Source organism: Salmo salar, chromosome 14 (genome assembly GCF_965601325.2).
Source record: "Salmo salar chromosome 14, fSalSal1, whole genome shotgun sequence".
NCBI lineage: Eukaryota > Metazoa > Chordata > Actinopteri > Salmoniformes > Salmonidae > Salmo > Salmo salar.
The window spans coordinates 38,480,001-38,505,050 of record NC_138304.1 but is presented as its reverse complement, the minus strand read 5'-3'; the positions used below and the strand labels follow the sequence as shown (position 1 = coordinate 38,505,050).

Here is a 25,050-nt window from a genome sequence, read left to right as displayed (position 1 = left end):
AGGCTAAGAAGACTTCCTATACACTGTTGATCTACTGAATTTAGACATTTAGCAAATATACTTACAGGCTTACATACTGAGTCTTTTGAGGCAAATGTGGGAATAAAACCCACATTATAAGCACCATGTTTCATGTTACAAGGACCACACTACTACCAACAGAGCTATAAGAATCAAGGTTCCTTCTCCGAGCAGTCCTCACCTCTCCCTTCTGATTGGAGACACAGCTCCTTATCCTGTTCAGGTGTGGCTGGACAGTATCAGGGCGACACAGCTCATCATCACAGCGACACAACTCCAGAACCAGCTGTCAATCAAATGAGAATTGATCAAAAATGGCAGCAGGTGTGTGTATGTGTGATTGTTGAGTTCAATGTTTAAGTAGGATGAGGTTGCACTTATCTAATGTAAATCTCGCATTTTCCTAGGGCTGGCACAGTAATTGTATAATCGTGTAACCGACTATTACGGATGAAGGCCGTCATGTAAATAAAATAACTATCGTAAGCGTTTTAATAAAAATAAAAAAAACATTTTTATCAACTTCATTTTGAAGTGGACAAACTTTACCTAAATATAGTAAAATAAAAGTAAGCATGGTTCACATCTAACAGCCGATATAAGGAAAGACGAGAGGACACAAAAATAGCCCGTTTTAGAATTTAGTGTTGTGGAACAGATAGGGCAGATAGCCTACTGGTTAAGATTGGGGGGCCAGTATTTTTATTTATTAAGGATCCCCATTAGCTGCTCTTCCTGGGGTCCAGCAACATTAAGGAAGTTATATACAATAAAAAAATATTACATGACATAACACATTAATTGTGTGGCCTCAGGCCACTACTCTACTACCACATATATACAATCCATGTGTATGTGTGTGTATAGTGCGTGTGTTAGCATGTGTATGCCTGTGCCTGCGTGTGTCTTTTCACAGTCCCCGCTGTCCCATAAGGTGGGTTTTTACCTGAGGGTTTTTGTAACAGAAAGGTTGCTGGTTTGAATCCCCTAGTTGCCCAGGTGAGAAAATCTGTCGATGTGCCCTGGAGCTAGGGCTGGGTGGTATACCATATGTACTGGTACTGATGCACAGACTGGTTTGGGTTTTTACTTTACCTTCTATAACGGTATTTGAATGTTTGGCTTGTTAAATGTGATACGCCGTGTGTAACATCCATTTTTATAGTTTACTTCGCTACTTGAATCATCTCTCTCCGCTCTCTCTCCATACCACTTTCCACACAGACTTTGCCCTGCCCCCTGTCACTCATGGAGCGCATTTATAGTTCCTCGACCCCGAGACACTTGCGTTCAGTCTGCATGGTCAATGCAGCACATGCAATAATGTTGATGACAACGATGCTGTTTTGACTTTGCTTCTTAATATAAATCCACTAGCGTGCTATAATTCAACTATTTGTTTGTGTTTATTACATCTGCAAAATGGCTCAACAGCTAGTTTGCCTTTTCTTAGCAAGTTTGGTTTTCATCTTGTTAATGCTAATCTCTAGTTAGCTGGCTAGCTAGCTAATAAAATTTACTGAGTTACAGGTAACGTAATTAGCAATACAGCCTGATAATTGGAAACACTTAACACTTTGGTCCCTACCCTGTCACAATAACCCCTCTCTGGCATTTTAATTAGTTGTCGTGGCAACACTGTACTCAAAGCGCCCACTATTATATTTTAACTATAGAATTATAGTTACTGATAGATACTGTGAACCATCAGATCCTCCTCTCCACCCTCTCCGAGTTGGGCATCTCCGGCGCGGCCCACGCTTGGATTGCGTCCTACCTGACAGGTCGCTCCTACCAGGTGGCGTGGCGAGAATCTGTCTCCGCACCATGCGCTCTCACCACTGGTGTCCCCCAGTGCTCTGTTCTAGGCCCTCTCCTATTCTCGCTATACACCAAGTCACTTGGCTCTGTCATATCCTCACATGGTCTCTCCTATCATTGCTATGCAGACGACACACAATTAATCTTCTCCTTTCCCCCTTCTGATAACCAGGCGGCAAATCGCATCTCTGCATGTCTGTCAGACATATCAGTGTGGATGACGGATCACCAGCTCAAGCTGAACCTCGGCAAGACGGAGCTGCTCTTCCTCCCGGGGAAGGACTGCCCGTTCCATGATCTCGCCATCACGGTTGACAACTCCCTTGTGTCCTCCTCCCAGAGTGCTAAGAACCTTGGCGTGATCCTGGACAACACCCTGTCGTTCTCCACTAACATCAAGGCGGTGACCCGATCCTGTAGGTTCATGCTCTACAACATTCGCAGAGTACGACCCTGCCTCACACAGGAAGCGGCGCAGGTCCTAATCCAGGCACTTGTCATCTCCCGTCTGGATTACTGCAACTCGCTGTTGGCTGGGCTCCCTGCCTGTGCCATTAAACCCCTACAACTCATCCAGAACGCCGCAGCCCGTCTGGTGTTCAACCTTCCCAAGTTCTCTCACGTCACCCCGCTCCTCCGCTCTCTCCACTGGCTTCCAGTTGAAGCTCGCATCCGCTACAAGACCATGGTGATTGCCTACGGAGCTGTGAAGGGAACGGCACCTCCATACCTTCAGGCTCTGATCAGGCCCTACACCCAAACAAGGGCACTGCGTTCATCCACCACTGGCCTGCTGGCCCCCCTACCTCTGAGGAAGCACAGTTCCCGCTCAGCCCAGTCAAAACTGTTCGCTGCTCTGGCACCCCAATGGTGGAACAAGCTCCCTCACGACGCCAGGACAGCGGAGTCAATCACCACCTTCCGGAGACACCTGAAACCCCACCTCTTTAAGGAATACCTAGGATAGGATAAAGTAATCCTTCTAACCCCCCCCCCCCATTAAAAGATTTAGATGCACTATTGTAAAGTGGTTGTTCCACTGGATATCATAAGGTGAATGCACCATTTTGTAAGTCGCTCTGGATAAGAGCGTCTGCTAAATGACTTAAATGTAAAATGTAATGAATTAGAATAATCATTCTATTTCCATGATTCCAACAGCTCACCCAAGTGTTTTGTTCTAAATCGCAAGTCAAACATTTTATTAAAAATTCTAGATTGTTTGCCCATATCGTGTAGCCCTATGTGGCAGTATGGAAATTATCTCAAATGAGTGGAGGAAATGCAGAAATGTATGAAAATGCAGAAATAATTTTTGAGTTGAATTGAACAGTATAAAACAATCAATCAGAATAGAGATATACTTTCTAAGGGATTTCAATGGGTCTGTGTTGCCACCCTAGGGTTATGCACTACTCACTACTTTTATTATTAAAAAATAAAATATCATCAAATACCATCATACCGTAAAACATTGTTTAAATAACGTGATATAATATTTTGTCCATATCGCCCAGCCATACCTTGAGCAAGGCAGTAAACCCTAATTTCTCCTGTAAGTCGCTATGGATAAGTGTGTCTGCTAAATGACTAAAATCCAGTGGTGTAAATTACTTAAGTAAAAATATTTTAAAGTATTACTTAAGTGTTTAAGGGGTATCTGTACTTTACTATTTATATTTTTGACAAATTTCACTTCACTACATTTCTAAAGAAAATCATGTACTTTTTACTCTATACCCTGACACCAAAAAGTACTGAGAGGGATTTTTATAATAAATTAATGCAATTTAAACTAGTGTGGGCACAGTGCCACTTGAAACCCAGTGGTGTAAAGTACTTAAGTAAAAATACCCTAAAGTTGTACTTTAGTCATTTTTTTGGGGCATCTATACTTAAACTTCACTAATTATATTTTTGACAACTTTTACTTTTACTCCACTACATCCCTAAAGAAAATAATGTACCTTCGACTCCATTCCCTGACACCCAAAAGTACTTGTTACATTTAGAATGCTTAGCAGGACAGAAAATGGTCCAATTCAAAAGAACATCCCTGGTCATTGTCTGAGTGTGACCCTGCCTATCTGTAAATTTTAAAAAATACAAGAAAATTGTGCCGTCTGGTTTGCTTAATTTACTTTTGATACTGAAGTATATTTTATCAACTACATTTACATTTGTTAATTAACTATATTTCAAACAAAATACTTTTTGACTTTTACTCAAGTAGTATTTTACTGGGTGACTTTCAACTTTTACTTGAGTCATTTTCTATTAAGGCATCTTTACTTTTACTCAAGTATGAGAATTGAGTACTTTTCCCACCACTGCTAAAATGTAAATGTTAACAAAAAAACAGCTGACTGAGTGAAGATAGCCAGGCATTTAGATGCCATGATTATTTTCATCATTGTGTCAAGAGATATAGTACTAAAACACTTGAGTGTCTTCCTTGATCCTAGGTCCTGGCAGAGTTGTGCAGACTCAGGACAACTGAGCTTTGGAGGAATACGCAGATTTAAAGAGAAGTCCATCATTTGCTTTCTAATGATCATGACCTGTTCCTCAAAGAAGTTCATGAATTTATCACTGCTGAAGTGAAAGCCATCCTCTCTTGGGGAATGGTGCTTTTTAATTAGCTTTGCAACAGTATCAAAAATACATTTCCGATTGTTCTTATTTTCCTCAATTAGGTTGGAAAAATGGGATGATCGAGCAGCAGTGAGGGCTCTTCGATACTGCACGGTACTGTCTATTCCAAGCTAGTCGGAAGACTTCCAGTTTGGTGTGGCGTCATTTCCGTTCCAATTTTCTGGAAGCTTGCTTCAGAGCTCCTGCATTTTCTGTATACCAGGGAGCTAGTTTCTTATGACAAATGTTTTTAGTTTTTAGGGGTGCATCTGCATCTAGGGTATTGCGCAAGGTTAAATTGAGTTCCTCAATTAGGTGGTTAACTGATTTTTGTCCTCTGACGTCCTTGGGTAGGCAGAGGGAGTCTGGAAGGGCATCAAGGAATCTTTGGGTTGTCTAAGAATTTATAGCACGACTTTTGATGCTCCTTGGTTGGGGTCTGAGCAGATTATTTGTTGCGATTGCAAACGTAATAAAATGGTGGTCCGATAGTCCAGGATTATGAGGAAAAATATTAAGATCCACAACATTTATCCCATGGGACAAAACTAGGTCCAGAGTATGACTGTGGCAGTGAGTAGGTCCGGAGACATGTTGGACAAAACCCACTGAGTCGATGATGGCTCCGAAAGCCTTTTGGAGTGGGTCTGTGGACTTTTCCATGTGAATATTAAAGTCACCAAAAATTTAAAAAAAAATATATATATATTAAAGTCACCAAGATTGAGTCCGTTTCCACGGTAACATGGACTCTTACAACTTTGTTGATCCTTGTTGTTGCAAATGAGTATCATGAAATACACGCACTCATGTCTGAAGCAAAACATTTTCAACGGAAACCATTTACTCCAAACGTAAAATGGTTCGCAATGAAAACAAGAGTTTCTATTTGACAAATTCAGGGAGGTCCCTCACAGTTTCGTTCTGTTTGGTTCCTAGAGTAAACGGTTTCGGTTGCAAAACTGGTGTGCTCGCAAAGCCACAACATGGAACCCATTTTTGGTATTGATTTGGAGGGGGGATGGTAACTTCTAACAATTGGATTTAACTATTTGCTGGGCACTGCTGGGAGATGCAAACAACAACCTAATAAGAACCGTCCACCAACCACAGACATACAGTGCATTCAGAAAGTATTCAGACCACTTGACTTTTTTCACATTTTGTTACATTACAGCCATATTCTAAAATTGATTAAACTGTTTGTATTCCTCATCAATCTTCACACAATACCCCATAATGACGAAGCAAAAACCGTTAAAAAAAAATGTTATTAAAAATAAAAAACAGAAACATTACATTAACATAAGTATTCCGACCCTTTACTCAATAATTTGCTGTACCATTGTTCTCTGCAGATCCTCTCAAGCTTTGTTAGTTTGGATGGGGAGCGTTGCGGCACAGCTATTTTCAGGTCCCTCCAGAGATGTTCAATCGGCTTCAAGTCCGGGCCACTCAAGGACATTCTGAGACTTGTCCCGAAGCCACTCCTGCGTTGTCTTGGCTGTGTGCTTAAGGTCGTTGTCCTGTTGGAAGGTGAACCTTCGCCCCAGTCTGAGGTCCTGAGCGCTCTGGAGAAGGTTTTCATCAACGATCTCTCTGTACTTTTCTCCGTTCATCTTTCCCTCAATTCTGACTAGTCTCCCAGTCCCTGCCGCTGAAAAACATCCCCACAGCATGATGCTGCCACCACCATGCTTCACCGTAGGGATGGTGCCAGGTTTCCTTCAGACATGACGCTTGGCATTAAGATCAAAGAGCTCAAACTTGGTTTCATCAGACCAGAGAATCTTGTTTCTCATGGTCTGAGAGTCCTTTAGGTGCCTTTTGGCAAACTCCAAGCAGGCTGTCATGTGCCTTTTACTGATGAGTGGCTTCCACCTGGTCACTTTACCATAAAGGCCTGATTTGTGGAGTGCTGCAGAGATGGTTGTACTTCTGGAAGGTTCTCCCATCTCCACAGAGGAACTCTGTCAGAGTGACCATCGGGTTCTTGGTCACCTCCCTGACTAGGGCCCTTCTCCCCGGATTGCTCAGTTTGGACGGGCGGCCAGCTGTAGGAAGAGTCTTGGTGGTTCCAAACTTCTTCCATTTAAGAATAATGAAGGCCACTGTGTTCTTGGGGACCTTCAATGCTACAGACATGTTTTGGTAACCTTCCTCAGATCTGTGCCTCGACACAATCCTGTCTCTGAGCTCTACAGACAATTCCTTCGACCTCATGGCTTGGTTTTTGCTCTGACATGCACTGTCAAATGTGGGATCTCATATAGACAGGTGTGTGCCTAATCATGTCCAATTAAATTTACCACAGGTGGAATACAATGACGTTGTAGAAACATCAAGGATTATCAATGGAAACAGGATGAATGGAGCTCAATTCCGAGTCTCATATGAAAGGATCTGAATACTTATGTAAATAAGGTATCTATTTATTTTTTTATTGAAAAAATATCTAAAAACCCGTTTTCATTTTGTCACTATGGGGTATTGTGAGTAGATTGATGAGGATTTTTATTTGTTTAATCCTTTCAGGAATAAGGCTGTAACATAACAAAATGTTGAAAAAGGGAATGGGTCTGAATTAGGGATGCACGATATATCGGTGAATATATCAGAAACAGACAATATTAGCTAAAAATTCCAACATCTGTCTCGGCTGATGTATAGTTCAACGCTGATGTGCCTAACCAATGTCAAAGCTGACGTGGACACCTATATAACGTAAGTACATGACGTAATGATGCCAAGTAAAATTTTGCGCTGTACGTGCAGCACAGCATTCCTAACCTAGCCCACAATGTCTGCTGTGTACATCGAGCAGTCAACAAGTCGAGCAGTCATTTGAAAGAGTAACAAAATTTCAGCGAGACAACTCAAAGGCGAAATCCATTAAAGCCAAGATAACAGAATTAATTTCCCTTGACAATCAACCATTCTCTGTTGTGGGTGATGTTGGCTTTCGCCGACTGGTTGAGCACCGGCACACATCACCAAGTGCGCTATTTTTCAGATGTTGCCCTACTGGAGTTACACAGTAATAGCGTAACTGCTATTAGCTTCACGACATGCATACTATGGAACACCATTTGGGTCTTTGCGTATCAAAAAAAATACAGAGCTGTACAAAAAAAAGTCTGCAAACAAGCAATCACCGGCCATGAACAATGTGTTTACAATAGCGCGTTGGTAATAAAGCATCATTTCTTCTACCGCAATATCTGGGGTAGCTAGCTTTAGCTTGGTACCCAACTTGGGCCAATACAACCAGCCTGAAAACAATAACCAGTAGAAACTGCAGTCATTTTCATTATTCTTAGCAATGATTTAGGAATCCTTGTGAGTAAGTATTAGCTAGGTTGCCACTTGTTGTTCGCCTAATGAAATTTAACTTCATTTCATGAAAATAAATAGCTAGCCAGCTACTTAACCCTGTTGCCCAAAGCTAACATTATAAGCAGCCAGCTAGCTTCATCTGGCTAGTGAGGCTCGACCGGACCGGGTTATGGGTTGTGAAGCTAGCCACAATAAGGATTAGGCACAATAGTGGAATTTGCGGTTTGCCTTCAAAATAAATGTATGTCATTGACAGTGATGCAAATTAATACAAATAGTAGAATTGTGCCATACTTTTATTTTGAAGGCCAACCGCAAAGTTCACTATTGTGGCTAATCCTTATTGTGGCTAGCTTCACATAGATGGGTCTGACCACCATTAATCAAATAAGAACTGTCTTCTAAATTAGGGTTATTTTAGATGACGACACCTAGCTATATAGTTCTAGCTAACTATATAGCTAGGTGTCGTCATCTAAAATAACCCTAATTTATAAGACAGTTCTTATTTGATTAACGGTGAAGCTAACTATAGCTAGCTAACTATAGCTACTGAAACAGATGATGTCGTTTTGCTATGTTTTTGGGGAAGAACATTGTTTGCATCCATGAGCTAGCTAGCTTTTTTTTAATGACCAGTACTGTGGGTGCGCGAGACAACTTTACCAGCATTATAGCATGACTCGTTGTGACATATGAATACGAGTGAGTGTAATCAATGTGTAATAACTACATAAAAAATGTATCACCGCGGCAATTATGGTGTGACGTGCAGTCATATTCAGGTCCTGATTGGTCAACAAGCTTATTTGACATGTCAAATAGTGTTAAATAGCATCTTTTGTGACATGCAAATACCCAAATGGCGTTCCATAGCAAAGACCCAAACGGCGTTCCATAGAAATCCTGGTTGAGAATGAAACGACTGAACGAAACAGCACAGCAAGTAAGTAAAAGAAATAGGTTTTGATTATGTTATACTGGTAATGGGGACAAATGTAAAGTAAATGCCAACAAAATAACTTTTGGTCAGTGTGGTGTGTGTAACCTTCATTTAACTAGATAAGTCAGTTAAGAACAAATTCTTATTTACAATGACGGCCTATCTCGGCCAAACCCGGACGACGCTGGGCCAATTGTGCGCTGCCCTATGGGACTCCCAATCACGGCCGGATGTGATACAGCCTGGATTCGAACCAGGGACTGTAGTGCCGCCTCTTGCACTGAGATTCAATGCTTTAGACCGCTGCGTCCATGTGTGTGTTAACTATTTAACTGTACTAGAATGCTTAAAAAGGCCGCTAAAATTGTAAATATCGGTATTGTTTTTTTAGCAAGGAAAATATCGAATAGTGGTATCATCCAAAAATGTCATATCGGTGCATTACTAGTCTGAATACTTTCCGAATGCACTGTAGGCTAATACAGGCCCAGTTCGGCAAATAACTCGCAAGGTGGGTTAGTGTTATACTGCTTGGCTAAACAGTAAAGACAGAACATCACATTTCTGATTTGAGTCCTAGGCGTGCACATGCAGTGTCAGGAGCGGAGGTGAGAAATTGCAGTTTTTTGCTATCTGAACGGTTATAATGTTGACGGAGGTCCTTTGGCTGACAAATAACCTGCATACAAAATTCCATGACCATCACAGCACTATGTTTTCCTTCCATAAATTGTTCACATTTCAGGAGGGTACACTGATCCTAGATCTGTGCCTAGCAGCAACTCCTTTCCCTCCTGTCACCCCCACTCACCCGTGCTCTCAGTCCCATGAGGAGTTGGACCCTCTCTCTGTAAGTCATCAGTTCAGGGACTATTTCCAACACGCTGGTGGCAAACTCCTCCAGCAGCCCATAGTCCATGATGTCTCTCCGCTCTACAACCTGCCACAGAGCTGCACACACCAGGCGCAGTGGAGGAATAAAAAGACGCAGAGACGACAGAGGAAGAGGAGGACCTAGAAGAGAAAATTAGACATTTAAATGAAAAAAACAAGCTAGTTACTATAACTTGGGGGGGCATACTTCATATATGTCCCAACCCTTTTTGCTCTTGTTCACTCCCCTTTCCAGTGGGTTATACTACAAAGCCGAATCAATGAGTTAGCCAGCTAACTTGCCTGAATATTCTGAAATAACATTCCATTTTTTAGAAAGATAAGCTTGAAATTGGCATGTTCTAATTAACTCAGCAAACCAAAAACACATATGTAAGTTTAGATTTCTTAATTAACCAGAAAATCTGTAGTTATTTCTAGTTGTTTATTAAAATTAACTGGTAGGTAGGTGTAAACAACCGTGACACCCATTTAATTTTCTACAGTGCCATCCATGTCAGATCAATGATGAGGAGTAACAGAGGCAAGGAAAACCTTATGGGAATAAAATTCAGCCTTGATCAATGAGGAAGCTATAGAGATCCTATAAAATTATTCTAATTCCTAATTCTAGGAGGAAGCTATATAGCAGGGCTGACCAATCTGAGGCCGAGGGCCAAGTTGACGATGTTTGGTTTGGTCCACCTGGACCACGAGAGAAAACATTGCCCTGTGCCTTGAAATTCCATAAAAATTCAGTATTGGAATTACTGAAATTAAATTGGCTACATTGGGAAATCCCAAACCACAGTTGAATAACCTGCTAGTCCTCCCTTCCACTAGCATACTGTTATGTTAAACTCATAACGGTTTTCTTTCCCTTTCTGTCGTCTGGTGGTCAAAGCAAGTGTGACAGTCTGAACAACCCCTCCCTCTCTCTAGTTGTAACCTCACCTCTCCTGGCTCTGACTGACACCTACCCATGAGCCCGTTTCTTTCCATTTACTGTAACCAGCATCCGACACCGGACGTCCATGGACGATGAAAAGTAGTTGAAATATGGTCAGCCTGCCCTGGCCTTAATTTCAACATCCACAGATACATATTCTTGGTTCGGTCCGGACTTGATTTGGCCCAGACATAGAGGTCCATGATTGGTTCAGATGTGGTTCACTCTACTGTAATTTACTGGACTCTACTAAGCTGTACTTTGATGTCCAAACTTGTGAAACATAGACCTCTACGATTGGTTCAAATTTGGTCCGGATCAACCAAATGTGGTCTTGTTTGGAGGCAGAGCTCATTAAAATAATAGCCAGTATGTAGAATACTACCCAAATATGCAAAAGGAGGATATTGCATATTTATACTTTTGTGTACCTATTTAGGACACATCACCATGAAGATAATGACATTCATATAGTACAGATCAGAGACCCATGATGAAATGTCATTATCGCAATTCCATTACCGGGTGTAAATCCACGTTATTTACTGCAGTTCAATAACCAAAAGAGATTTCAAACTCAAGGTGTCACGTCATAGCTGACACCCCATTATTTTTCTGAAAACATCTTTTAATCTTAATTCGGAGCAGATATTTAAGAGTTTTGGAAAACGTAGTCACGCAAAATACTGAGGGAGATTGCACCTGCACAGTTCTTCCAGTAAATGTGTTTTTGTAAAATGTTCAGTGTAAATTGTTAAAAGTAGTCATTGTGCATACTGCTCTACAAAGGCAAAGTGCAGTAACTACGAATTTGGTCAAAAATCTTTGATCTGTTGTACTTGCCAGGTATACTACCTGATTATTGTGGTATTTAGTTTCCTGACACCAGAACAAGCCATCCGATCAGAACTATGAAGTACCAGAAATTGCTGTCCGTCTAGACCAGGGATGGGCAACTGGCGGCCGCGGACCAATCCCCTCCACCCCTCAAACATAACACATGGTGCAATTTTGAAATTTGGTAATGCATCAGCAGTTTTACTCTTGTTATGTCAGTCATTAGCTATGTTTCTATTAACTTGTCCAGTGATTTATTTTATTTAACTATCTTACTTCAATAACAACAGCTGGAAGAAATGACATCACACCAATTTTTTTCAATAAAACGAAATTGCAAAAACAAGTGTTGAAGAAAAATTAAGTGATTGAAGTGTTTCAATTACCTATTTAGGCAAATTGTACATTAATAAATTGGTGATGCCCTCCCACCTACAGTGCCTTCAGAAAGTATTCATAGCCCTTAACTTATTCCACATTTTGTTGAGTTATGGCCTGAACATTTTGTACATGTATTAAACCACAAGTTTGACCAATTCCAGTCCCCTTGCTTAGGGGGTCCGGGGTCCTCCCCAGGATAATTTTTATGTAGAAGGACTGAGAAGCTCAGTTCTGCTGACTTTTAAAAAATGCATTCTACTCCCAAAATGTATTAAAATAAAATTATGCTGACACCATCTAAAATATTATCACCTCCAGAAATGGGTCCAAAAACATATTGGTAAAAATAATATAAAAATAATATAGCCTATGCATGATCTACACCAGAGGTACTCAACTCTTACCCTACGAGGTCCGGAGCCTGCTGGTTTTCTGTTCTACCTGACCATTAATTGCACACCAGGTGTTCCAGGTCTAAGAGGGGAACAATGAAAAAATGCAGTGGAACTGGCTTCAAAGTCCAGAGTTGAGTTTGAGGGGTCTACATTAGCAGATGTTCTATTAGCAATAAGCATTATCACCTGTAGCCCAACTGATGAAGCATAGTGGCTATAAAATGTACAAACACTGAATTTACCCTATTGGACACAACATCCAGATAGTCATAAATTCATATTTATAATCATGACAAAATAATTATTCTTCACTCTAAAAATTCCATTTTGGGGGTTTCTATTAGTGTTGTTGCTCTTTTAAGACATTTCCCCTTTAAGAGCCCTGTTGTGCAGCTGCACCTAAACAATGGTTGAAACTTCAGTTGTAAAATGATGTCACACGCACAATTTGAAGGAGTAGAGAAATAAACATGGTAGCAATGGAAAACTGTAATCCCCTTCTTTTTTAACAAAGGCCAAAACTGCTTTCAAAATACATTTGCCAAAACAATGTTGTGCATTGACTTTTTGTCAGAATACGTTTCCCTCCTATGGCTCTCGCAACTTGGATGCGCCTTGAGAGGAATATTTATCTCACATACAGTGGGGGAAAAAAGTAGTTGATCTCCTGCTGATTTTGTACGTTTGCCCACTTACAAAGAAATTATCAGTCTATAATTTAATAGTAGGTTTATATGAACAGTGAGAGACAGAATAACAAAAAAATCCATAAAAACGCATGTCAAAAATGTTATAAATTGATTTGCATTTTAATGAGGGAAATAAGTATTTGACGCCTCTGCAAAACATGACTTAGTACTTGGTGGCAAAACCCTTGTTGACAATCACAGAGGTCAGACATTTCTTGTAGTTGGCCACCAAGTTTGCACACATCTCAGGAGGGATTTTGTCCCACTCCTCTTTGCAGATCTTCTCCAAGTCATTAAGGTTGAGGCTGACGTTTGGCAACTCGAACCTTCAGCTCCCTCCACAGATTTTCTATGGGATTAAGGTCTGGAGACTGGCTAGGCCACTCCAGGACCTTAATGTGCTTCTTCTTGAGCCACTCCTTTGTTGCCTTGGCTGTGTGTTTTGGGTCATTGTCATGCTGGAATACCCATCCACAACCCATTTTCAATGCCCTGGCTGAGGGAAAGAGGTTCTCACCCAAGATTTGACAGTACATGGCCCCGTCAAATGATGCTGTGAAGTTGTCCTATCCCCTTAGCAGAAAAACACCCCCAAAGCATAATGTTTCCACCTCCATGTTTGACGGTGGGGATGGTGTTCTTGGGGTCATAGGCTGCATTGCTCCTCCTCCAAACACGGCGAGTTGAGTTGATGCCAGAGCTCCATTTTGGTCTCATCTGACCACAACACTTTCACCAGTTGTCCTCTGAATCATTTAGATGTTCATTGGCAAACTTCAGACAGGCATGTATATGTATTCTTGAGCAGGGGGACCTTGCAGGCGCTGCAGGATTTCAGTCCTTCACGGTGTAGTGTGTTACCAATTGTTTTCTTGGTGACTATGGTCCCAGCTGCCTTGAGATCATTGACAAGATCCTCCCGTGTAGTTCTGGGCTGATTCCTCACCGTTCTCATGCTCATTGGAACTCCACGAGGTGAGATCTTGCATGGAGCCCCAGGCAGAGGGATATTGACAGTTCTTTTGTGTTTCTTCCATTTGCGAATAATCGCACCAAATGTTGTCACCTTCTCACCAAGCTGCTTGGCGATGGTCTTGTAGCCCATTCCAGCCTTGTGTAGGTCTACAATCTTGTCCCTGACATCCTTGGAGAGTTCTTTGGTCTTGGCCATGGTGGAGAGTTTGGAATCTGATTGATTGATTGCTTCTGTGGACAGGTCTCTTTTATACAGGTAACAAGCTGCGGTTAGGAGCACACCCTTTAAGAGTGTGCTCCTAATCTCAGTTCTTTACCTGTATAAAAGACACCTGGGAGCCAGAAATCTTTCTGATTGAAAGGGGGTCAAATACTTATTTCCCTCATTAAAATGCAAATCAATTTATAACAGTTTTGACATGTGTTTTTCTGGATTTTGTTGTTGTTATTCTGTCTCTCACTGTTCAAATAAACCTACCATTCAAATTATAGACTGATCATTTCTTTGTCAGTGGGCAAACGTACAAAATCAGCAGGGGATCAAATACTTTTTTCCCCCACTGTAGAACACATAACAATAAGCCAACTTGGTAAATTATTCTACTATGGGATTGTCTGATTGTTTTAATAATATTACATGGCAAAAACAGTAGTACTGGAAAGTTACATTCTGAGTGATAAAGTATAGGCTTTGAATGACTTTGTCAGCAGCTACAGTAGGCTACACACCACTGTCTGAGTTGAGCAACGTGGTGGTGAGCATTATAGACTATTTAATTCCCTTCATCTGATTATCAGCAATCATGCATGTCAGTTGAGTACACACAATATATTGGGGAACAGACACGCTTCTGTCTGTATTATGCCATGTCATCTTCAAACCATATCTGATTTTTATTTATTTTTTACAGTAAAAAAGAAAAATGGTCTGTATTATTACGCACCTTGTTCAAACCATGATAAAGCAGCGAGAGAAGATGCTTCTCTGGTGCAACACATGCGGCCTACAAAGTTACAAGTATAGGCTAGCAATTTGATTTTAATTTTTAAATATAATAGGGCCTATTTGTATACTTAGTAGGCTGACACATATGCCTTTCTGAATATTTCCCCTAATGTTATTAGCCTACCTCTTCTTTCTCTCTCCAGTGTTGCTTCATTCTTTCCTCGCTTTCAACAGTTAAATGAAATAAGTTTTGTTGTCCTTGTATTCATCATTCTAAGGACATGCTAGAATAATATAGGACTAGAATGAGATGCAGAAGGCTTGCACTTCTCTTCATGAAGATTGAATGGTTATGGGTCTGAATAAATAACTGAATAACCTACCGCCATTGCGCGTTCACGCTTCTTTCAAAACTATCTGTAAAGTTATATTGGCTGCTGTATTTAACATTCAGCAAACATGAGCTTGTGTCCCTCTTCGAATATTCTATTGGCATAGGAAATGCTAAAGAAAATAATGTCCAGCAAGCTGTTCTAGTCTAGCTTTTCCTGCATGGGACTCCAAGAGTTAAGGAGCATTTTTTAGGGAGAGAGGCCAGCGGAGCACGCATATTGCGTAAGAGACAGAGGCTATACGTACGAAGATTATTATGCATCACCCATCATTCATTAGCTAAATATAAGGCTAATACTGCATTGAATTAATTACATGATAGAGGTAGGCTAGGACATCTATATATAGGCCTGATATAAATCTTAAACTGGATTAACTATTTTGAATGGAATTGATGGAGAGAAAGACTGTGAGAGTATGGTAGCGCGTGCACTGATTTAAACCAATGATTTCAGTGATAGGCTGTTTTAAAACACTGCAGCTGCAATAAAAAAATCTTTACAATTAAAAAAATAAGGTAATGTGTAAATTAGACACGCATTCGGTCTTTATATTACTGTATCATTGGCAGCAAATGTACGCCTACCTGTGATACGACAAAAAGTTACCATGATGAGATGATAGGTCTACATGCATTGTGAACTGTGCTCCATACTGAGATGTCTGTCCCCACCCTGTGCGTTGATGATTCATCATGCAGACAGAAGGCCGTAGAGAGACAGATTTAGACAATGCATATAATTTCACTGTTCCAATTCACGTTATGATGTTCATATAAATAATTTACCGGGTTTTTTTTGCAGTTATTTCTCCCAGGAAAAGGAAGTGGTTTTGGCGTAAATCTCAGTAACCGGGATCCAGCCATTCAAGCCTAGTAGTGACATCTCAAGGATTATCAAGGAAATTGGATGCACTTGAGCTCAATTTGGAGTGTCATAGCAAAGCGGTGTGCATACAAATTTATTTTCTATACATTTGCAACAATTTCTAAAAACATGTTTTCACTTTGTAGATGGGTGAGAAAAAAGCTATTTCATACATTTTGAATTTAGGTTGTAACAACAAAATGTGAAATAAGTCAAGAGCCAAGGGGAATGAATACTTTCTGAAGGCACTATCTGTTTTATGTCTGAGGTTGGCCACAAAAGCAAGCATGGATAAAATGCAAAAATATAATAATATTTGCCATATTCTAATAATTCTCATGTGCCAATGTATCGCCCGTGCCATGGTGAAATTTGCACTCCTGTCAATTTTAAATAATTGGATGGTGAAACTTGCATCCAGCCAACCAGAAAAGCAAGGCAATGCAATTCATGATTGAAAAAAAATTATTCAGGACCATCCTGAATCTCACTTGCACATATTCACGTTTTAATCCTTACAAACATAGAAACTTGGTTGCAGTTTATATGATACAACAGTAAAATATTTAATACTGGTAATCAGAATGTGTTAGGTGTCAAGTTATATGGCTGCAATTTGATTGTTTGAAGTGTAATTTTACAATTGTTTTCAAAAAAGCTATTGTTTACCTATTATTTTCTCTAAATCGACAATGTATATTTGTTTGGCCCACCAGTCAGATTATACTTTGGCCCACCAAACCCAAAAGTTTGAGCACCCCTGATATATAGCTACACACATTAGAAATTACACTAAACTCTGCACATATTACACAAATTAAATACTACTGTCTGAGATGCACAACATTTCTAATGATTTATATTATTGAGTTCGAACGCAGGATATTCTGTCTGGCTATAGATATTTTACAAAATGGCTGTGGTTTAACCTCGTCCCCAGGCTCAAGCCAGAGGTGTAATCATTAGTCCAAACAGTTGCAAAACGAAACAATTTGCAGCTAAAACGAGAGTTTCTAGTGGACGAATTCAGGGAGGTCCATCACGTTTCATCCAGTTTGCGTCTGCTTAAGAAACGTTTTTCAACAGAATTGGAGTAATGAATACGCCCCTGGCCCCAGCTTCAGCCTCAGGTTGAGGGACTGGGGGAAGGGCTATACATCACGGACATTTCTGGCGTGCAAGACTAGCCAAATCGAAAAATGACCCTTTACTTAACCAAACCATTAACCCTGACATTAACCAAATGTTTTACAAATTCTGACATTAAATATCGGTTTGCACGTCAGAAAAGTCCGTGTAGCCACTAAACAAACCATATTTTATATAGCCCTTTCCGCGAGACTACTGGCAAAGATGGTGGTTAGCTAGCTAGCTAGCTAGCTTGAAATTGTGGCAGCAATGCACACTGCAACAGGTCACCAATACAATTAATTACAATATATGGATAGTTTACCCTTTTCCTCCCGGAGCGTTTGCATTTTGTTGTTTTGCAAACATTAGCTAGACCAAAAACAGTGGTTTTCTTGACAGAGCTGTCCGTGAAAATCTTGTTTACGACATTAGACCCATAGCTCAGTGCATCAGACGGTGCATGCACAGTAAGAAATGAATGCCTGTTTTTACCGCGATTAAATAATCTTCAAGTTACTAATTTGAAATATACACAATTTTAATTTGAAATATGACTTATTTAATTACATATTAAATTATGAAACTGTTCATGTAGCTAATCGTTTAAACGAATTGTTCAAATATCAATATGGCAGGCAAAATTGTAGACAAACAAAAGAAGACCTCCTAAACACGTGATTTCGAAGTGCGGAAGTAAAGTTGTGATTTCGGGAAAACGTGAGTGAATATTTGTTTCTCACGGGTGGAACACATTGGAAAATAGCTAACCTAAAGAATATATTATGGATGACGAGGAGGAGACCTACAGACTATGGAAAATCCGCAAAACAATCATGCAGGTAAATTGTAAAATTGAGAATTCTTCATCCCAGGCACTCGGTTTACAACTTGTTCTCGAGTACCCAAGGTAGAATGGACACATGACATTTTTAACAATACTTTTTATTCGAAAAAATCAGTTCATTGCATCCGCGGTGGAGCCCAGTTTCATAATATTACCATACATCCCAGCTGCTTGTCGTAGTTTTGAAGTAATCACGAAAAAGCAGGCGTTATTTTAACAGCATGTGTCACCCTGCCAGCTCATATTAGTTATATTGAGCACTGTGGCACCAACTCGCCTTCCGAACGTTCTAATCCCTTTTTGTTGTACTATGTCACAATGGCAACTTCGCTACAGTTGGCAATGGATACCTGCTAACGTTGTTTATAGTTAAAATGTAAACAACAAAAAATGACTCATATTACTCTGAGGTCGTCCCATTGTTTACTATAGGGAAATATTGGTATGTCTGTCTATTTTGCCTAATATCTCCAAATGTGTATATTTAGATTTTTTTTTTTTAATTGGACACAATTTTAATCGTGAGAATCTGCTCTTTCTAATTATCTACGTCTGGGCAATGTATATCGTTGTCATCAAACGCTAGACCAGAACTAGTCAGAAGTTGCCATTTTTTTCCTACTTCCTGTTATGCCGACATAGGAACACTTGGCACCATTGAGGTGCGGATGTTTACTTTCTACACAAGTTGTTCTTTTTCAGTTTCGTCCTAAGAACAGATTGTAGTGGTTAAAAAAAAGGGATACATTTTTTGGTGCCATTTAAGCTAAATGGAATTCTAACAGGCTGACTACACCGCTCGCGTCGCAAAATAAATGTAGAAATCAATATTATTCAATTATTGCACCAACGAGCGTCTGTGTTGCCAAGGGCTAAAATAGAAGTCAGTTCTATTTCTGACACAGATCGCGCTGCAAGTCCTGCCTCTCCCATCTCATTGGTTTATAGAAGCAGGTACCCACGTGCCATCTCCTCATTGGTTATACCCACGTGGGTGACTGAAAGAAGAACGGGGTCAGTGGCGGATCCTATTTTCAGGTCTCTCCAGAGATGTTCGATCGGGTTCAAGTCCGGGCTCTGGATGGGCTACTCAAGTACATTCAGACTTGTCCCGACGCCACTACTGCGTTGTCTTAGCTGTGTCCTTCGGGTTGTTGTCCTGTTGGAAGGTGAACCTTCGACCCAGTTTGAGGTTCAGAGAGCTCTAGAGCAGGTTTTCGTCAAGGATATCTCTGTAGTTTGCTCCATTCATCTTTGCCTCGATCCTGACTAGTCTCCCAATCCCTGCCGCTGAAAAACATCCCCACAGCATGATTCACCGTATCGATGGTGCCAGGTTTCCTCCAGACGTGACACTTTGCATTCAGGCCAAAGAGTTCAATCTTGGTTTCATCAGACCAGAGAATCTTGTTTCTCATGGTCTGAGAGTCTTTGGGTACATTTTGCTAAACTCCAAGCGGGCTGACATGTGCCTTCTACTGAGGAGTGGCTTCCGTCTGGCCACTCCACCATAAAGGCCTGACTGGTGGAGTGCTGCAGAGATGGTTGTCCTTCTGGAAGGTTCTCCCATCTCCACAGAGGAACTCTGGAGCTCTATCAGAGTGACCATCGAGTTCTTGGTCACCTCCCTGACCAAGGCCCTTCTCCCCGGATTGCTCAGTTTGGCCAGGTGGCCAGCTCTAGGAAGAGTCTTGGTGGTTACAAACTTCTTCCATTTAAGAATTATGGAGGCCACTATGTTCTTTGGGACCTTCAATGCTGCAGAGATTCTTTGGTACCCTTCCCCAGATCTTTGCCTCGACACAATCCTGTCTCTGAGCTCTACGGACAATTCCTTCGACTTCATGTCTTGGTTTTTGCTGTGACATGCACTGTCAACTGTGGGACCTTATTTAGACAGGTGTGTGCCTTTCCAAATCATGTCCAATCAATAAAATTTACCACAGGTGGACTCTGTCTACAATGAAGTTGTAGAAACATCTCAAGGGTGATCGATGGAAACAGGATGCACTTGAGCTCAATTTCGACTCTCATAGCAAAAGGTCTGAATACTTTTTATACATTTGCAAAAATAAAAAAACAAAAACTGTTTTCACTTTGTCATTATAGGGTATTGTGTGTAGATTGCTGAGGATTTTGTTTTATTTCCTCCATTTTAAAATAAGGCTGTAATGTGAAAAAAGTCAAGGGGTCTCAATACTTTCCAAAGGCACTGAATATAGGTAGATAGATAGTGATACAGTAGATGAAATAATGTCTGATTCTAGAGGTCCTAAAAATACAATTTAAAATTTAATATTTTTCTTTAGGTGAGCCAGGTCCAAGGACCTTTTTATATGTTCAGAGATAGACAGGCTCTGGCAGCCAAAACAGGCAAACACTCCATCTAAAATTGAATCGATTCTCAATTGCAGTACGGTTCCAGAAACCCTCTACTTTCATATCGCATCAAAATAGTTTCACAAATGCACTTACTGTCCGTTACAATACGTTTTCACACGTCCTTCTTTAGTTACAGGTGTTCGGAGCATGCTAGATAGCTAATTTGCACAGGTGGTTGCTTCTGTCTTCCGTCTGTCTTCTGTAATTGATTCTTCAGCTACCGGTAGCTAGCTAACTCCACTTATTTATTTGTTTTTCCCCTTCCATATAGTTGTGCCATGACAGAGGCTACCTTGTGACGCAGGATGAGTTGGACCAGACTCTGGACGAGTTCAAGAGCCAGTTTGGGGACAAGCCGAGTGAAGGGCGCCCACGGCGCACAGATCTCACTGTACTGGTCGCCCACAACGATGACCCGACCGACCAGATGTTCGTCTTCTTTCCAGGTAACTAGAAGACAAATAGACCTGACTGCCACAGCAGCATGCACGCATTTCCAAGGTGTCACTAGCTATTTTTGGAAAATTACTTTTGGTCTGTGAGCATCAGTTGTCTGGACCTTTACTTCGCTACAATTGTTGCACATCAAATCTCTTTGTCCACAGAGGAGCCCAAGGTGGGAATCAAGACTATAAAGATGTACTGCCAGCGCATGCAGGAGGAGAATATCACACGTGCCTGCATCGTGGTCCAGATGGGGATGACGCCTTCTGCCAAACAGGTGGGGCAGGACTGAGCCAATACGCTTCTCTGTTGCTCTTTAGCCTTCCTTCCTGCTCGGAGTAATCACTTGTATAATACACAGTGCATTCAGACTTTTTCCACATTTTGTTACGTTACAGCCTTATTCTAAAATTGATTAAATACACTTTTTCCCTCATCAATCTACATACAATACCCCATAATGGCAAAGCGCAAATTGTTTTATTTTTTCAAAATGATTAAAAACATAAACAGATACCTTATTTACATAAGTATTCAGACCCTTTAAGATGAGACACTAAATTGAGCTCAGGTACATCCTGTTTCCATTTATCATCCTTGAGATGTTTCTACAACTTGATTGTATTCCACCTGTGGTAAATTGAATTGATTGGACATGATTTGGAAAGGCACACACCTGTCTAAATAACAGTTGACAGACGGAAGCCACGCCTCAGTGAAAGGCACATGACAGCCGGCTTGGAGTTTGCCAAAAGGCACCTAAAGGACTCAAACCACAAGAAACAAGATTCTCTGGTGTGATGAAACCAAGATTGAACTCTTTGGCCTGAATGCCAAGTGTCACATTTGGAGGAAACCTGGCACCATCTCTACGGTGAAGCATGGTGGTGGCAGCATCATGCTGTGGGGATGTTTTTCAGCTGCAGGGACTGGGATCGAGGGGAAGATGAACGGAGCAAAGTACAGAGATCCTTGATGAAAACCTGTTCCAGAGCTCTCAGGACCTCAGACTGGGGTGAAGGTTCACATTCCAACAGGACAACGACCCTAAGCACACAGCCAAGACAATGCAGGAGTGATTTAGGGACAAGTCTCTGAATGTCCTTGAGTGACCCAGCCAGACCCTGGACTTGAACCTGATCAAACGTATCTGGAGAGACCTGTAAATAGCTGTGAAGCAACACTCCCCATCCAACCTGACAAAGCTTGAGAGGATCTGCAGAGAAGAGTGGGAGAAAGTTCCCAAATACAGGTGTGCCAAGCTTGTAGTGTCATACCCAAGAAGACTCGAGGCTGTAATCGCTGCCAAAGGTGCTTCAACAAAGTACTGAGTAAAGGGTCTGAATGCTTATTTAAATGTGATATTTCCGGGGTTTATTTATTTTTTATTTTCCAAAATGTCTAAACTTGTTTTTGCTGTGTCAATATGGGGTATTGTGTGTAGATTGATGAGGAAAAACTATTTAATCCATTTTAGAATAAGGCTGTAACAAAATGTGGAAAAAGTGAAGGGGTCTGAATGGTTTCCGAATGCACTGTAGTTCACAGCCATAATGACACTACAGCTAACACCTGCTAATTCACATCAGATTACTCCATGGAGCAGAGGAAGAAAATACACATTTTTTCATAGTATTTTAACAGCTGTTACTTTTCGTGTGGCCCTGTCCTATACTGATCACTATCCAGGGGCCAGTTATGACTCCCTTGTTTCTTTCTTTTCAGTCGCTGGTGGACATGGCACCTAAATACATCCTGGAGCAGTTTCTACAACAGGAGCTCCTCATCAACATCACAGAGCATGAGGTATGTGCGCCAGTTTAGAGATGCAGTTGCAGCCAAATATATTGGTACACTTCCACCTTTCTTAAATAATTCCCTATTTCTTGCCCCAAAAAATTGATGAAATTGAAAAACTTTGTCTCCACACCTTATTGGATTCTCAGCATTGCAGAAGGATTTTATTTTTGTAAACATAAGTTTACAATTTTAATTAAGATTAAATGGTATGGACAAAATTACTGGCACCCCGGAGCTAATACTTTGTTGCACAGCCTTTGGCCAAGATAATGTAGCCATCAATAAGCTTGCTGCACCTTTCTACAGGCAATTTGGCAAACTGCTCTCATTCTTCTATATTTGAGGGATGCTCTCCACCAACTGCTGGTTTTGGATGTGATTCAGAACTGTCCAGTGTTTCTTCTTGAACCATTCCTTTGTGCTTTTTGACCTAATAAATCTGCTGATTTCACGATGCCTTGCGCATGTTCAAGGCCCCCAGTACCAGAGGCAGCAAAGCAACCCCACAGCATTATCAAACCTCCCCATGGTTGATTGTAGGGAGGGTGTTCTTTTCATTGAATGCTTCATTTGGATGACACTAAACAGAGCTCTGATCTGTATTGCCAAAGGGCTCTAATTTTGTATAATTTGTCCACAGAACATTTCGCCCAGGATTTAGGCTTGTTTAGGTGTATTTTTGGTGAAGTTCAATCAGGCTTTCGTGTCTCCTTCAGTAGTGGGGGCTTCCCCACGACCAAACAAAGCATTCAAAGAAAAACCACGCATCAAAAGAACCCTGGAATGCTTCATTGATGGCTACAAGAAGCATTTGTCAGCAGTTATCTTGGTCAAGGACTGTGCAAACAAGTACTAACTTCAGGGTGTCAATAATGTTGTCCATGCTATTTGTGTTTTATTTTCTAAATTAAAAATAAAATTTATTCTGCAATTTTGAAAATCCAATAACAAGGTGTGGAGAGCAACATTTTTTTTTAGAAGAAATTAGGAATTATTTTAGAAAAGTGCAAGAGGGCCAATTATTTGGCTGCAAACTGTATAACCTGCACACACAGTATCTTGCCTGAAGGGGACTTTGAGCGTGTTCGAGTTGGCTTACTAAAGCAGATGAGAACAGATGGAAGTCGATGGTTGGGGGAGGTACGTCTGTGACAACTGAAAGTCAGTGTTTTCTAACGAGGCTCATATCAACATGGCAGTGTCAACATAGCAGGTGTTCTTTTTAAAACTTTTCCTTCAGAATGTCCAAATAACCTTTTCTCTACCGTCCATATCACACACTCACAAACTCAAAACATACAATACATTTGTGAAAGAGGGGTCTCAAAGATTTACATTTATTTGTAGCCAATTCGTTGTAGCAAATGAATTGTGGCATAGTTGGTTCTTGTTTCAGTCACATCTTTGGTCATATTTGCGTTAGTCAGGGAAAAACACCCTAATGATTGGTTGACAATAGTGCCTCCCACAATGCAGTCGATGGCTGAAGACAGGGTGCAGTTGGCAGTGGTGGAAAAAGTACCTAATTGTCATACTTGAGTAAAAGTAAAGATACCTTTTATAGAAAATGACTCAAGTAAAAGTGAAAGTCACCCAGTAAAATACTATTTGAGTAAAAATCTAAGTATCTGGTTTTAAATATACTTAAGTGTCAAATGTAAATGTAATTGCAAAAATATACTTAAGTATAAATCATTTCAAATTGCTTAAATTAAACCAGATGGAACAATTTTCTTGTTTTTGTTAATTTACGGATAGGCAGGGGCACACTCCAACACTCGGACATAATTTACAAGCGAAGCATTTTTTTAGTGAATCTGCCAGATCAGAGGCAGTAGGGATGACCAGGGATGTTCTCTTGTTAAGTCTGTGTGAATTTGACCATTTTCCTGTCCTGCTAAGCATTCAAAATGTAATGGGTACTTTTGGGAGTCAGGAAAAATGTATTCAGTAAAAAGTACATTGTTTTCTTCAGGGATTTAGGGAAGTAAAAGTTGTCAAATATAAATAGTAAAGTACACATACTACTTAAGTACTTTACACCACTGGCAGTTGGTGTGGAGAAACTTTGAGGACTGTATTAAAAAAAACTGCATGACCTTTGATCATGTGGTTTTTGTAAAGTTCATGCAGTCGACATGTAGACAAGTCCGACAATTTCTATACCCAAAATGCAACACTTTGAAAGTTGGTGATCAGCACTGATCAACGATGGTCTCTGAATGCATGAAACTGATGCGTTCAAACAAGCCCAATATCTTTATACTACATAAACAAAATATTTTCTGTAATTATATGCTCTTTGATTTGAGTCTTTTATTTCCTATCTTTTTAGCTGGTTCCTGAGCACATAGTGATGACAAAAGAAGAACTGTCAGAGTTGCTGCTTC

At 40.6% G+C, this 25,050-nt stretch overlaps 2 protein-coding genes across 10 annotated transcripts in view; one reads left to right on the top strand and one right to left on the bottom strand.

The window, feature by feature from the left end:
* The window catches only part of LOC106569460 (uncharacterized), a 54,559-nt gene extending 36,874 nt beyond the window's left edge, over positions 1-17,685 (bottom strand). For 4 of the 9 annotated variants that reach the window (XR_014380357.1, XR_014380358.1, XM_082960959.1 and 1 more), the window contains exons 1-3: positions 17,513-17,684; positions 9,567-9,769; positions 203-307 (exon numbers count right to left, since the gene is read on the bottom strand). Coding sequence is in view for 3 of the 9 variants with exons in the window: in XM_082960959.1 (XP_082817085.1) it covers positions 203-307; positions 9,567-9,769; positions 17,513-17,537 (333 nt within the window). In the remaining 6 variants the exon portion in view is untranslated. Of the gene's footprint in view, positions 1-202; positions 308-9,566; positions 9,770-17,512 lie in introns of all 9 variants that reach the window. The other 5 variants (XR_014380359.1, XR_014380360.1, XR_014380361.1 and 2 more) reach the window with 2 other exon arrangements.
* A 160-nt stretch (positions 17,686-17,845) lies between these two features.
* Positions 17,846-25,050, top strand: part of LOC106569462 (DNA-directed RNA polymerases I, II, and III subunit RPABC1) — a 9,078-nt gene continuing 1,873 nt past the window's right edge. The window contains exons 1-5 of the mRNA XM_014140834.3: positions 17,846-18,029; positions 20,688-20,862; positions 21,022-21,137; positions 22,586-22,666; positions 24,996-25,050. The exon at positions 24,996-25,050 is cut by the window's right edge and continues 4 nt beyond it. Coding sequence (XP_013996309.1) covers positions 17,973-18,029; positions 20,688-20,862; positions 21,022-21,137; positions 22,586-22,666; positions 24,996-25,050 — 484 coding nt within the window. The 5' untranslated portion in view covers positions 17,846-17,972. The remainder of the gene's footprint in view (positions 18,030-20,687; positions 20,863-21,021; positions 21,138-22,585; positions 22,667-24,995) is intronic.